Source organism: Panthera leo, chromosome D3 (assembly GCF_018350215.1).
Source record: "Panthera leo isolate Ple1 chromosome D3, P.leo_Ple1_pat1.1, whole genome shotgun sequence".
Classification (NCBI taxonomy): domain Eukaryota; kingdom Metazoa; phylum Chordata; class Mammalia; order Carnivora; family Felidae; genus Panthera; species Panthera leo.
This window is the reverse complement of record NC_056690.1, coordinates 13,442,999-13,458,194: the sequence shown is the minus strand read 5'-3', so window position 1 is coordinate 13,458,194 and position 15,196 is coordinate 13,442,999. Positions and strand designations below refer to the sequence as shown.

General features: G+C 49.5%; 1 protein-coding gene across 2 annotated transcripts in view; it reads right to left on the bottom strand.

Moving 5' to 3' along the window:
- Nucleotides 1-15,196, bottom strand: part of RNFT2 (ring finger protein, transmembrane 2) — a 70,036-nt gene that overhangs the window by 45,974 nt on the left and 8,866 nt on the right. For both annotated transcript variants that reach the window (XM_042910834.1, XM_042910835.1), the window contains exons 6-7: nucleotides 11,983-12,083; nucleotides 8,267-8,420 (exon numbers count right to left, since the gene is read on the bottom strand). In XM_042910834.1, the coding sequence (XP_042766768.1) occupies nucleotides 8,267-8,420; nucleotides 11,983-12,083 (255 nt within the window). The remainder of the gene's footprint in view (nucleotides 1-8,266; nucleotides 8,421-11,982; nucleotides 12,084-15,196) is intronic.

Genomic DNA, 15,196 nt, shown 5'->3' with positions numbered 1-15,196 from the left:
CTGCTATAAGAGGAGGTGATGAGAGTTAGTGCAGCTGGCTAGACTATCAACTCATTCAATCACCCATCCATCTACCATCTATTCGTCCATCCACCTATCTGTCCATCCACCTGTCCATCAATCCTTCCACCCACCCATCCATCCACCCACCCATCCATCCACCCACCCATCCACTCATCCATCCATCCATCCACCTGCCCATCAATCTATCCACCCACCCATCCATCCATCCATCCATCCATCCATCCAAATATCTATCCATCCATCCATGCGTCCACCCACCACTCACTTGCCTACCCATCTATCCACATATCCACCAACTTTCCCATCCAGCCATCAAATTCATCCACCTACCTATATATCTATTCACTCATATATTCATCCACACATCTACCCATACATACTTACAACAAATGCTTCTGAGCGCATATCAGGTGTTGGTGTCCCATCAACAAACAAGCTAGAGGCATTCATTTCTGCTATCACAGAGGTGACAATCGAGCGGAGAAGGCAGACAATTAAGCAAGCAATGACAGTCAGGATGATGAGTGCTAGAATAGGGAGAGTATAGAGTCCTCATCAGGGGCACCATCCCTAGCCTGAAGGGGGCAGGGAAGGTTTCTAAGAGGCTGTGATCCAAGGAGCAGGAGTTAGTTACGACACGAAGCAGAGGAAGGGCCTTTGAGGAAGACGGATCAGCAGGTGCAGTGGGTAGGAGACAGGATAGCACATAACCCACTCTGGAGACTGTGCAAGTTAGTTATGCAGTATCTCAGTGCCTCAGTTTTCTCATCTAGCAATCGGGTTAAGGAGAGCATTTACCACATGTCGGAATGGTGCTAGTTGCTATGTGTAAAGAAATGAAAGAAGTAGCATCTGGCTGAAGCACAAAGACTAGAGGGAGGGGCAGGCGGGGAGGAAAAAGCAATGAGGAAGCATGAGGACGGGTAGGCGGGACCAGCGGCAGAGGGCTGCAAAAAGCCTTGCCTGCCTCCTCTCCAGGCAGTGACCGACCTGCCCCTCATTCCATCCATATCCGTTAAGTCTTTTGATCTTTGCAGCATCTTAAAAAGAATTTTGTTAACATCTCAACTTCCCACCGTTAGAAACATGTTCAGGGGCACAAAACGACTCCCGGAAGGCCCCGTGGCTAGAAAGTGGCAGGGTCAGGAGGGGCCCAGGAGCTCCGGCATGTGGTCCACTCGCTGCCTGGCAGCTGATCTCCTGAAGCGGCCACGGCCGTGGGAGCTGGAAGACGTGCATTCCTATTCTGATTCTTTCACTGACTGGCCGGGTGTCTCAAACCCCGTTCAGCCTCAGTGGAGTAAGTGAAAGAATGGCTCCTCAAAGGCACCAGGTCCTAATCCCTAGAACCAGCGAAGGTGACCTTACCTGGAAAAGGGGTCTTTGAGGACACAATCAAATTAAGGCTCTTGGCATGAGGAGAACATCCTGAATGATCCAGGGCCCTAAAAGCAATCACCTGCATCCTTATAAAAGACAAAGAAAGGGATACTTCACACACAGAGGGCCACGGAGGCAGAGATGGGAATGACACGGCTAAGGAACACCAGCAGCCACCAGAAGCTGGAAGAGGCAAGGAACGGATCCTCTCGTCACATCTGGAGGGAGCGCTGCCTTGCCGACACCCTGATTTCGGCCCAGTGACGCTGACTTTGGACTTCTGGCTTCCGGAACTACGAGAAAACAAGTTTCTGTGGTTTCAACGCACCGGGCACGGCACCGACAGGATACTCAAACTGAGTTTTTCATCTAGAAAGAGGTGCTAATGAATTCCCTCTCACGGGGGTGATGAGAGCCTGAAGTGAGTCAGGACACGGGAAAGAATCCAGCAAGAACCAGAGTGTGCTATAGGTGCTGAGTAACTGCTCAGTTAGCTGCCTGTTTTCCTTATCCTTCTCCCACGCCCACTTTGAGGCAGAGCTGGGGCCCTTGAGGATGTGAAGTTCTGGGCGGGAACCCCAGCTCTAGTGTGAAATGGTCACAGCGGTGGGACTGAGAAGCCACCTGCCCCCTCAACCTCCCATCTCCTACCCATCAATGAGAGCAATGGTACCCACCTGAGACGAACAGCAAGGGGCTACGTAAGGTAATTCGTACACGAAGGGCTCTTAGCAAACTTTCAGGCACACGGTCGGTGCTCAATAATCGCGAGCTCTTATGACTCCAGGCGGTCAGTGCTGAGCGAGCTTCCCCGCTTGGCTGGGTTCATGTCCCTTGCCCTCGATGGACATCGAAACGATTTTCCATCTTATTTCTGCCCAGAGATAAGCAACCAGGAGGCACGGGGGCGGGGACGGAGTGAAACTCCAGTTTGTCCACCATGTCCCTCACCCACCAGCTTATAGAGCCCTGCTCTGCCCAGTGCCATGCCGGGTCCTGCAGACAGAGTGGAAGGTCAGAACAGGCTTCTGGGATATGGGGAGGTGGAAGTGAACCACAGATAATCCCAAAGTGTCACAGTGCTAGGAAGGAAAAGGTTCAAGGATCTGGAAGTGACTTTTTAAAATAAGATTTAATTAATCTATTTATTTTTATTATTTTTATATAACTAAACAAATTTTTTAATGTTTATTTTTGAGAGAGAGAGAGACAGACAGAGTGTGAGCAGGGGTGGGGCAGAGAGAGAGGGAGACAGAATCTGAAGCAGGCTCCAGGCTCTGAGCTGTCAGCATAGAGCCCAATGTGGGGCTCGAACCTGTGATTCATGAGATCATGACCTGAGCCAAAGTCAGACACTTAACCAACTGCTCCACCCAGGTGCCCCTTTATTATTTTTGTCAATGTTTATTTATTTTCGACATAGAGACAGAGCACGAGTGGGGAGGGGAAGAGAGAGAGGGAGAATCTGAAGCAGGGTCCAGGCTCTGAGCTGTCAGCACAGAGCCCGATGTGGGGCTTGAATCCATGAACCGTGAGATCGTGACCTGGGCTGAAGTTGGACGCTCAACTGATTGAGCCACCCAGGTGCCCCTATTTATTTTTAATTTTCATTTTAGACAGAGAGAGTGCAAGTGGGGGAGAGAAAATCTCAAGCAGGCTTCATGCCCAGCACAGAGTCCAATGTGGGGCTCGATGCCACGACCCTGGGATCACGAACTGAGCCAAAATCAAGACTCAGACACTCAACTGACTGAACCACCCAGGTGTCCCTTGAGATTTTATTTTTAAGTAATCTCTACACCCAGTGTGGGGCTTGAACTCACAACCCCAAGATCAAGAGTTGTATGCTCGGGGCGCCTGGATGGCTCCGTCGGTTAAGCGTCCGACCTCAGCTCAGGTCACGATCTCGCGGCCCGTGAGTTCGAGCCCCGCATCCGGCTCTGGGCTGATGGCTCAGAGCCTGGAGCCTGCCTCTGATTCTGTGTCTCCCTCTGTCTCTGCCCCTCCCCTGTTCATGCTCTGTCTCTGTCTCAAAAATAAATAAACGTTAAAAAAAAAAAAAGGAACTTGGGTTTCAAAATCAAAAAAAAAAGAGTTGTATGCTCTACTGACTGAGCCATGTAGGTGCCCCTAGAAGTGACTTTTAGTGGAGGCCCCAAGGATAAGCCTCTGACCACAGCAGCCCACGCCAGGGAGGAGCTCGGACCGAAGCAGTATAGATGCGGCAGTGGCTCCTTCTCTTAAAGTGCACGATTTGGTAAGTTTGTTATATGTACACACCTGTGAAACCATCACCACAGTCAAGACAGTGAATGTATCTGTTACCCCCAGAAGTTTCCCTGTGCCCCTTGGTAATCCCTTCCCTCTGGGAGGTCCCTTCAGCCAACCACTGATCTGCTTTCTGTCACCATAGGCCAGTTTACATTTTCTAGAGTTGACACAAGTGGAATCATAAGGTACACTCTTGGTTGCTACAGTTTCCTTCACTTAGCATAACTGTTAAGTATTTTAAGATTCATTTATGTTGTATCAATACAGTTGACCCTTGCACAATGCAGGGGTTTAGGGGCACTGACCTCTGTGCAGTCAAAAATCTGCATATAACTTTTGACTCCCCAAGAACGTTACTAACAGCCTACAGTTGTTGTTGACTGGGGGGCTTACTGACATCATAAAGCCGATTAACATCTGTTTTGTATGTTGTATGTATTCTTACAGTAAAGTATGCTAGAGAAAAATAATATTAAGAAAATCCTAACTAGGGGCACCTGGGTGCCTTAGTTGGTTAAGCACTGACTTTGGCTCAGGTCATGATCCCGTGGTTTGTGGGTTCGAGCCCCGCGTTGGGCTCTGGGCTGACAGCTCAGAGCCTGGAGCCTGCTTTGAATTCTGTGTCTCCCTCTCTCTCTGCCCCTCCCTTGCTTGCGCTCTCTCTCTCTCAAAAATAAACATTAAAAAAAAAAAAATCACAAAGAAGAGAAAAATACATTAATACCATGCTGTATTTATCAGAAAAAAATCGTGTATGAGTGGTTCAATTCTTGTTCATGTGGTTCAAGGGTCAACTGTAGTTCATCCCTTTACATTGCTGAGTTGTATTTCGTTGCATGGATACACCAAAATTTGTTGATCTGTCTGCCTATTTTTTTTTAGTCTTTATTTTTGAGAGAGAGACAGACAGACAGACAGAGTGCAAGCCGGGGAGCAAAAGAGAGAGAGGGAGACACAGAATCCAAGGCAGGCTCCAGGCTCCGAGCTGTCAGCACAGAGCCCGACGCGGGGCTCGAACTCACGAACCATGAGACCATGCCCTCAGCCGAAATCGGATGCTCAACTGACTGAGCCACCCAGGCGCCCCATGCAGAGGCCTTTTCACGGACACATGGTTTCATTCCTCTTGGGTGAGCACCTACGGGTGGGAGGGCTGGACTGTACGACAGGTTATGCTTAACCTTCCAAGAAACCTCCAAGCTGGCTTCCAAAGTGGAGGTGCCATTTACATTCCCGCCGCAAGTGTGAGTTCCAGAAATATATCTATCGGTCTTTGCCCACGGCTGTGCCTGTGCGAACAGCTGTGCGGTCTGGCCTTTCCATGTTGGCCACCACCATGGATGAGTGTGGCATCTCACACACTGATTTTCACTGTCATTTCCTAAAGACTAATGAGGCTGAGCATCTTTTCACGTGCATATCTGCCACCAGGAGATCTGCTTTGGTGAAGCGTGTTTAAGTCTTTTAACCATTTATTAATCGGGAAAGAGTTGACTACATCTGCTCTTTACAAAGGTGTGGGCAGGTAACCAGGGTGGAGAAACTTCCACAGGTGGGGAGCTGTTATCCCCCACCGCGCCTGGAAGCAGTGAGCAGAGAGTGTAGTTACTAGACCTTGACGGAAGGCTGTCTGCAGGGGGCTGCCCACGATGGGACCTGTGTGGTCAGAACTGTCTCCCACAACTGTGAAAGGGGATGGTAGTAATTAGAGTACCTACTTCATGGGGTGGTGCGGACTCAACGAGCTAATGCGTATACAGCACTTAGAACAGTGCTGACCCGAAAGATGAGCTCAGGGAAACGCGTTTTGGAAATGTGACCGCCAGAACCAAAGAACAATAAATTCATGTGGCGGTTTGTTACGGCTGCCATAGAAGACTAACACCCTAGAGGAATAAATACCTCTGCCTCTCTCTCCTTTCAGGCTTTCCCCTGGTGAACCCCGCTGGAAGCTGGGGGCTGCGGGAGCCCGCTGGTACACTTCACCCAGGTCAGCCTCCAGGGCAGACAGCAGGGTGGGAAAGAAACGTGGACAGTGTATCTGGAGGGGCAAGAGGAAGACACCCAGCACAGTTATTCTCCCCATTTTACAGATGAGGAAACCGAGGCACGGAGAGGTTGAGTAACTCATCCAAGGTCACACAGCTGGTCATAAAGACAATACTAAGAAGCGATGTGAATCACTGAGTGCTTGCTATGTGCCAGGCGTGGGGAAAAGCAGTTCCCATCTGCTACCAGCAATAGTTCTTAGTACTTAGTTCTACATACTTAGAAGGAAGGTGCATTCTTGTTATCAGTTGACAGAGGAGGAAATTAAGGCTCAGAGAGGTTTTGTCATCTGCCCAAAGTCACACAGCTCGGAAGGGGGTAGCTGGCACCTGAATGCAGTCGTGCTCAATGCCAAAGTCCACGTGTGGAACCACTGGGCCATCCTGCTTCCCACTGTCAAGTCCCCGCCCCCTACTTGATACATGGTGTGAGCTCAGGGGGCAAATGGTAACGGTGACGGTGGTCTCCGAGGGGCAGGTGGGGAGGCATCTCAGGACTTCTTGAGGTCTGTTGTTTCCCTTCTGTCTTTCTTCTCCATTTTGTCTTTATGCCATTTTAGACCTCCTGGCATTGCCTCTGGCACCAGAGCTGTGGCTTTATCTAAGGAAACCACAACAGCTGAGGGTTTTGGGTCAACCGAATAAACCACATGGTGGGGGAGGGGAGTGCGATGTGGAGGGACAAAACCAGACTCAGACTGCCCTGGTGTGAATAATAAGAAATGTATCTATTGGTCTTTGCCCCCGATTGCTGACAATGAGCTCCTAAATCCCCTGGAATTTCCTGGAGTATCTTTGGGTCTAATAAGCTGACTCCTGGTGGGCTCCTGGATGGGAGCTGGTCACCAGAAAAACCAAGCCATGATTAGAAGCTTAGGACTTTCAGCCCCACCTCCCTTATTCCAGAGAGGGGAGAGGGGCTGGAAATGGAGCTTATGATCCACCCTGCCTGTGTGACAGTCTCCACAAAAATCCCAATAGTGCAGGATATTCTGAGAACTTTAGGGATGGTGAACACGTCTACAGGTCAGGAGGGTGGTGCACCCCAAAGCATGGGGACAGAAGCTCCTGTGCTCAGGATCCTTCCAGACCTCGCCTTCACGCCTCTTCACCTGGCTGTTCATCAGCATCCTTTACCATATCCTTAATTATACAATAAGCAGGTAAACGAGTGTTACGCCTGAGTTCTGTGAGCTATCCTAGCACATGACTGAACCCACGGAGTGGGTCGTGGAAACCCTGATTTCTAACCAGTCGGTCAGAAGCACAAGTGACAATCTGGACTAGAAATGGGTGTCGGAAGTGGGGTGGGGACATCTTGTGGGACTGAGCTCTTAACCCGTAGGACGTGATGCCACCTTCAGGTAGACAGTGTCAGAATTGAGTTGAACTGTAGGACACCCAGCTGGTGTCGGAGAATTGCCTGATGTGTGGGAAACCCACACACGTGGGGTCAGAAGTACTGAGTGTGTGAGTGAAGAAGGGACACAGCAGTGTTTTTCCTAGACCTCTGGCACAGGGCTTTGGGCGCCCTCAAGATGGATGGCCCGTTCCAACCTGCTCTCCTGCCAACCAATGCCTGGGACTAATTCTGAGCTTTCTTTTTTCTCTTTTCTTTTCTTTAACGTTTATTTATTCTTGAGAGAAAGACAGAGAGAGAGTTTGTGAGTAGGGGAGGGGCAAAGAGAGAGGGAGAGAGAGAATCCCAAGCAGGCTCCACTCTGTCAGCACAGAGCCCGACACGGGGCTCAACCACACGAATCATGAGATCCTGACCTGAGCTGAAATCAAGAGTATGACGCGTCACCGACTGAGCCACCTGGGTGCCCCAAATTCTGAGGTTTCTGAAGTTGAAAAGATGGCTGCTTTCACAGAATGGAAAGGAGGAGTCTCCAGAGATTCTTTGGTGCGTCTGCCTCTGTCCAGATTCCCTGCTACAGGTGTTCTCGCAGAGGCACAGGCATTCATTACACCCTAAAGATGCTGCCTTTTCCTAGCTCCGCTCAGTCCTCTGAATGACAATAGTTATCCCCCAAGACCTCTCCACCCCAACACCTGTCGGCACGCCTTTCCCTGCAGGCAAAGCACCACAGCCACCACGCCTGGTCCTGTGTCCACGGCAGACATCACTAATCGATCATGGAGCTCATTTCTTCTGAGCCTCAGAACGCTTGCCGTTAAACAAACAACACTCCTGAAGTCACAAGAGTGGAAACCTATGAAAGCCACCCTTCCCTGGGAGAAGCAGGACGTGTCAACATACTTTTTTCCTTTCTCAGGTGAGATTTAGATGAAAACTGCATCAAGGGCAGTTTTGAACAATGAAACTTAGGCAGTGCCCTTGGAGAGCAAAGGACGGTGGTGACAACGAGAAGCCAGGCTCAGACTCAGGGAATTGTAAGAGGTGGGTGATGGGCTCTGTTTATTTTAAACGCTGACATCCGCTCCGCCCAGGCCTATTCTTTCCTCCTCCAGAAGGTGCCCCGAATCCCCTGCATGATGGGCGTTAATGGGGCTACCTCGTGGCCGCAGCCAATGCCTACCTTGGACTTGACAGCCAGGATGATCTTGGGCAAGGCCACGACCAGGCACTTGAGGGCGATGGTGACGTACTTCAGCACGAAGTCTGCGATGCCCACAATCCACAGCAGGTCGAAGAAGTCCAGTGTCTCCAGGTTGGGCTTCAGGAATATGAGGCTGGTGGGGGTTGGAGGGAGAGAGTCAGGATGCTCATTTAGGATCCCGGACCCTTGGAAGCTCTTTCTACTCACTCTGGGAGCTGTGTGAATATAACCTGTAGAAAGAGCACTGAACAGGGAGTCAGATATCTGTGTCCTGTTTCTGAATTTGCTACTAAGTTGCTGTGTGACCTCAGGTAGGTATCTTAACCTCTCTGAGCCTCAGTTCCCCTGAAGGCTATGCAATAAGATTGGCCAGGAGCCTCATCAGTTAGGGTTTCCTCCAGTTTTATGAGTCCACCACAGGCTTCATAAGAGGAAGCAAAGGGGAGGCAGGCAGGTAGGCTGGCCAGCACGACATACGGAGGAGAGAAATTGATGTGCAGACACTGTGCTAAGCTACTTACTCACTGTACCCCACTGTCCTCCACAGTGGGCACTGCTTATTCCCAATTTATAAATGAGGCACAGAAGGTTGGAGAGGTGAAGTAAGTTGCATGAAAAACATACGGGCATTAATATCATACCCGAGTTTGAATCCGGTTTTCTCTATTCATTGGACCCTGGGCAAATAATGTCATCTCTGTAAGCCTCAGTGTTTTCACGTGCAACATGGGACTCGTTCCCTCCTTCATAGTGTCATTGGTGGAATTCAGGAGAACAGACGTACGACAGACCCGGCCGCGCAGCAGTGATAATAACAGCAACCCACGAGGTAGGTACTATTTAATCTGCCCCATTTTGCACATAAGCAAACAGAGGCACAGAAAGATAAAGTAACGTGCACAAGGTCCTACAGATACTAAGGGACAGAGGTAGATTCAGACCCAGGTATCCCGGCTATAGTTCGTGCTTTTCCATCTGTATCCACAGCGGCGCGACTCAGAGTATGTAAACCCGTTCTACCCATTTGGGACCAGGTAAGTTAACTCTACACTCAGTTCCTGTACTTCCCTTGTTAAACACAGACATCAAGCCATTCTCAAACTGCCACCGGTCCATGGACCACACTCTGAGTAGCACTGCTTTCTACCCCCAGAGGATGATGAAGTTATTTATAATAACAACGTAAGAGCTAAAATATCTTGGCTGCTTACGTCATCATGCTGGCCTCTTCTATACACTTTACATGTCTTAACTCATTTCATTTTCCTACCTCTAGGAGGCAGGCACTGTGATTATTTCAATCTGAGCTGGGGAAGGGGGAGCCCTAAGAGGTACAGTCACCTGCCCACAGCTCTTGGCTAGAACGGAAGCCAGAACAGGAACCAGCAGCCAAACTGTGCTTGTCCACTCACTTTTCCTCCTGCTGGATTACAGGCTCTGAGCAAAGGCTACACCAAGTCCTCTCTGTCCACTATAAAGTAAGGACCGGTGCACACAGCCCAGCACGGATGCTTTCTGAATGCTTCTGACATACTCTGCTGGGCTGGCAGGAAGTGGTACAAACTGGGATTGCTTATTATAGCCTCCTAGGAATGAACTGGTCTGTTTTTTTTTTTCTTTTAAGTTTACTTATTAGAGGAGGGGGGGAGGGAGGGGCAGAGAGAGAGAGAGAGAGAGAGAGAGAGAGAGAGAATCCCAAGCAGGCTCTGCGCTGTCAGTGCAGAGCCTGAAGCAGGGCTCGATCCCATGAACCATGAGATCATGACCTGAGCCGAAATCAAGAGTCAGATGTTTAACAGACTGAGCCACCCAGCTGCCCCAAACTGGTCTGGTTTTTACTTTTATTTAAAAAAAATCAATTTCTATTTATAATAAAGAGTCTCAAAGAGCTAGAGTAGGGCAAAATCAATAAAGACAATCAGGGGCGCCTGGGTGGCTCAGTCGTTAAGTGTCTGACTTTGGCTCAGGTCGTGATCTCGAGGTCCATGAATCTGAGCCCTGCGTTGGGCTCTGTGCTGACAGCTTGGAGCCTGCTTTGGATTCTGTGTCTTCCCCTCTCTCTCTGCCCCCCACCCCCGCTCACATGTTGTCTCTCTCCCAAAAATAAATAAACGTTAAAAAATAAATAAACAAATGAAAATAATCTATTTTGGCAACCTTACCCGATACCCTCTGTGTCCTTTCACGTTCTAGCCTTGCCTCTAGAGGACGCCTCGCGTCCAGGTTTGAGTGGCCCTCTGTGTTACAATCCAGAAGGGTCCGGCAGCCCCAGGTGCCCTTTGCCTCTGCTCCTGTCCCTCCTGGGATCTTGGGCTGGTTAACTGGCTTCTACACTCTGCTTCTCTGTTACGCTTCTTTGATGGCAATACATTAAGATCTGCCTTCCACTCATCTCAGAGACACCAGCTGGTCTCAGATTCATCTGTCTGGGTTTTAGTTCACCATTTAGGGGATTTTTCCTGTTTTGGCTTTTGAAGGAGGGGCGGGACCAAAGTGTTTTTGTAGAATTGATCACTAAATCCACTTATTTCTAACTACCCTATAAACTTTCATGGACTGATGTATTTTATTATCAGTTTCCCTCCTCGTTAGGCACCACCACCAACAGGTACATTTATTATAAAAGGTAATTTATTATAAAAGAATACTATCAATCAGGATAGGATTATGATATATCAATGTTTCCGTTTACCCAGTACTTTTCATGCACTATAGCATTGGGCCTTCCTAACAATTAGCCTGTCAGGTGGATAAAGCAAGAATAACCTGGTCCTGGTTCTACCAATGAGGAAACAGGGCGAAGCCTAAGGAGGTTCCATCATTTGTCAAAGGTGGTGAAGTGGAAGGACGCTGGTCATCAGACTGCAAATCCTAGGAAGATTCAGTCTTGCTGGTAAGGGCCGCCTACCCGGACTAAGACTCATTAGGAAAAACTTCATTACGCCTCAGTTTCCTCACCCGTGAAATGGGGCCATCAATACCCTGCTGGGTCACTGAGAGGGTAAAATAAGGTGATGCCTATGGGTATCAAACACATAGACCATTGACATCATTACGGAAGGGGTTCAGCTTTGTTGCTTTTCTCCTAAGCTTCTCTCTCCCTCTCTCTTTCTGTGCTGCCAGTTTGACTCAGCTCTGGTTTGATGGGAGCATGGAGGTCTGAGCCTGCGAATGTGATCATGCCCAGAGAATGGCATGAGCTGGAAATTCATCCAAGATTCTGGGAAACTCCACCTCCTCCACCCTCCACCCATCAGGACCTTGATATTCTGGGCCAGACAATAACGCATTGTGTGTGATGAGTGTTGATGCCTTAAAACTAACTCTCCAAATAGCTTTTATGGGGTGGCCACAGAAAGAGGGGAAACTTCCCATTCCTCAAAGTCCATTTTTAAAACAGATGTACATGATTTGAAAGCTTGGCTGGAGTTTCAACCCAGTCCTACAGGTCTTTACTGGCCGACCCTCCCCCACCTCCCCACTGTGTGGTTACTAGAAAACGTAAAATCACACACATGGCTTGCGGTGTATTTCTACTAGAGAGCTCTGCTCTGGCATGCGTGTATACAAGAGGGTGGAATTTAAAGGTTACGTGACACAGAGCCACTGCACTGTTGCCAAGTGAAGGAGTTGTGTGTCCCAAGCAAAGTGCCCCCCACTTTCCCACTAGGGGTCAGAACCCCTCCCCTGCTCACCTGTTGTACAGCTGTTGGGAACTGAATGTATAGAGCACGTATAGGGTGTTTCCTGCCAGAAAGGCCAAGATCCACAAGATGACCAGCACCGATCTCTTCTCCTGGAGACAAAACAAGAGATTTGTAGGGATGCTGCAATGCCAAAGGTGCACATGGCAAAACATTCCAGAATGTTCTCTGACAAGTGCCAATTTCCCCCTTTCTCAAAGGTTTGGAAGAAGCAGGGCTGATGGTGAAGGGAAGGGTGCTGGAATCTTCCCATCCCACTGGAACCCAAGGGGTGGTCACAGAGAAGGTGACAGAAATGTGGACACATGGGGTGCCCGGGTGGCTCAGTCGGTTAAGCATCTGACTCTTGATTTTGGCTTAAGTCATGATCTCATGGTCGTGAGACTGAGCCCTGCCTCGGGCTCTGTGCTGGGCATAGAGCCTGCTTAAGATTCTCTCTCTCTATATGATTCTCTCTCTATATATATCTCCCCCCCAGTGCCCCCCCCCCCCCCCCACACACACAAAATGTAGAAACCTGCTATGTGAAAAGGCAGGAAGGCACTACAGTTAGCAGAAGATTCTGGAGATGGACGGCCTGGGTTCAAACCCTTCGTCTGTAATCGGAGGGCTGGGCAAGTTACCGAAACTCTCTGCATTTCCCTCTCCTCATCTGGAAAATGGGTATATACTGTGTCTCCACAACGGAGTTGTGAGAATTGACGTGCACGAAATGCTCAGAACAGTGCTGTATGCAGTAAATGTTAGTTCACGTTTAGTGTAAAGGACTGAGGCAGAGAAGGTAAAGAGCTCTTGCTCAAGGGCACTTGTTTGAGGTCTCTGTGCCCTCATTTGAGGATGGGAGTTTTGCTAAGGATTAACTAAAGTTTTAAAGGTAAACATTCAGTCTACCATGGATTCATGTTTCGGGCTCAGTGAATGGTAGGACTATTATTCAGACTTTACAACCCAGCAATAGATTCAGATCTACAGGTTGGCAAGTTCCGCTCCCACTTTTTCTAGGACTTCTGGGCTACTATCCTGGCCTGGCCATTCAATACAGGGTCATAGTTATAGGGTTAGATTCAAGTTTGTACACAAGGCCATCAAAGACTCTGCCCAAGTCATCCCCGCTTCTCTCTCCAACCTCATTTCTTTTTTTAGAAAAAAAAATTTTTTTTAATGCTTATTCATTTTTGAGAGAGAGAGCATTAGCGGAGGAGAGGCAGAGAGAGAGGGAGGCACAGAATCCAAAGCAGGCTTCAGGCTCCAAGCTGTCAGCCCAGAGTCTGATGCGGGGCTCGAACTCATGAACTATGACATCATATGAACTATGAAGTCGGACGTTTAACTGACTGAGCCACCCAGGCGCCCCTCTTTTTTTTTTTTTTTTTGATTTTTTTTATTTTGGGGGGGAGAGAGAGAGAGAGAGAGGGAGAGTGGGAGTGGGGGAGGGCAGAGAGAGAGGGAGACACAGAATCCGAAGCAGGCTCCAGGCTCTGAGCTGTCGGCATAGAGCCCAACATGGGGCTCGAACTCAGGATCCATGAGATCATGACCTGAGCCAAAGTCAGATGCTCAACCAACTGAGCCACGCAGGTGCCCCTCTCCAGCCGCATTTCTGATGCGTCCCCAGGAAGACGAGAAGGAAAACCTACTTGGTTTCCTATTTCCCAGCAGCTTCTCCAGCTGAGAGCGATCCCAAGGAATTTGTGGAGAAGGCACAGAGTAGGGTGCATGCATTCTGGGGAGACATGCACACAGACCCCTGTGCTGCTGACTCTCAAAAGCTCATCTTTTCCTGGATCAGGGTGGCTGCGTTGCTGGAATCAGATGAGGTCATAACTCTCTCAGTGTAACCTTCCCTGCGGTTTTGGTAAATGCTCCACTGTCTCCAGACACAGATCAGTGCTCCGTGCACGGTTACAAAACACATTTCCATAGAGTAGACAAAATAAATGCATCTGCATCCACCCATTATTCCAGGCGTGGTCAAGGTTAATGACCCTAGAAACCACCTCCAACCAACCCACGGCTCTTATCAATGTGAATAATCTACTCAGCAGCCCTTCTTACTCCAATAAATAATGGATTCCAGCCTAATCCTCCTGTAAATCCAAACCAAAGGAGGAATACAAAGAGAGAATTAGCAATGCCCTGGGAAGCCAAACTCTGAAGGACAAAGGGGAGAGTTCTCTAGCAGTAAGTTGATATTTCTAAACTTACTGAGGGTCATGCAGAATCTGTTTTGCAGAAAATATGTACAGATGGGCAAAACATCACCTGTGTCTTCATAGGGCTCAAGGATCCCTGCCTGGAATGCCTATCGATGGATACAGGCACTCTTTTGCCCCCTAAAATGTAAGCCAAGGCACCACTTGGATGTTACTGCATTAACAGAGACAGCCAGTCCTAAAAGTGCCCCACTGTGGCGTTGATCAACCTGCTGTTCTAACAGCAGCAGAAAGGGGTGTGCATGAGGAAGAGGAGACCAAGGGTGATGAGGAAGCTATGGCCCCATGCCCAACCCTGGGCCTCAACATGCTCAACCCTGGGCCTCAACATGCTCATGTGTCAAATGGAGACCGAGCTGCCCTCATAGAGGCCCAGATTCTTCTGAGAAAGACCCAGAGAAGGGTCAGGGAGGATGGTGGCTGTTCTGGGATCACCTGCACCGCAGAAGGGGCATGCTGGTTACAAGCAGCTCAGTTAAACGTTGCCTCTACGGAAGGCCCTGTGCTAAATGCCTAGGCACTATCTCATTTGAATGGTTCATCTTCTAGAGCGGCACCTGGGACTGAGATCACCAAGGTAACCTATCCAAGGGCCTGTGTGCAGGTGGCTGGAGAAGCTGGGATATCAGCCTGGGGTGAGCACAGCCTGTGGCCCCAAGGCCCCGGTTCAGCCTGACGCCACCACTTTCACGGACCGTGTGACCTCGTACGCCAGGCACGTAGTGTCCCTGAGCCATCGTTTCCTCACTGGGAAAATGAGGTAAGAACAATTCTGCCTCCCTCCTGGGCTGCCGGGACAAATCTGCAAGATGAGCTGTGCCGTCTGCCCAGCTCTGCGCTGGGTGTGGTTAGCGCCAAGCGGATATTAGATGGCAATTCTGGATGATGCTGGTGTGAAGCTGGAACGCCGGCGGGATGGCCTTAACCGTGAGAGAAGCCAGGCAGACGAGGGTGCCGTGGGCAGGCGTGGGGGCGAGACGCTGCTGTCGGAA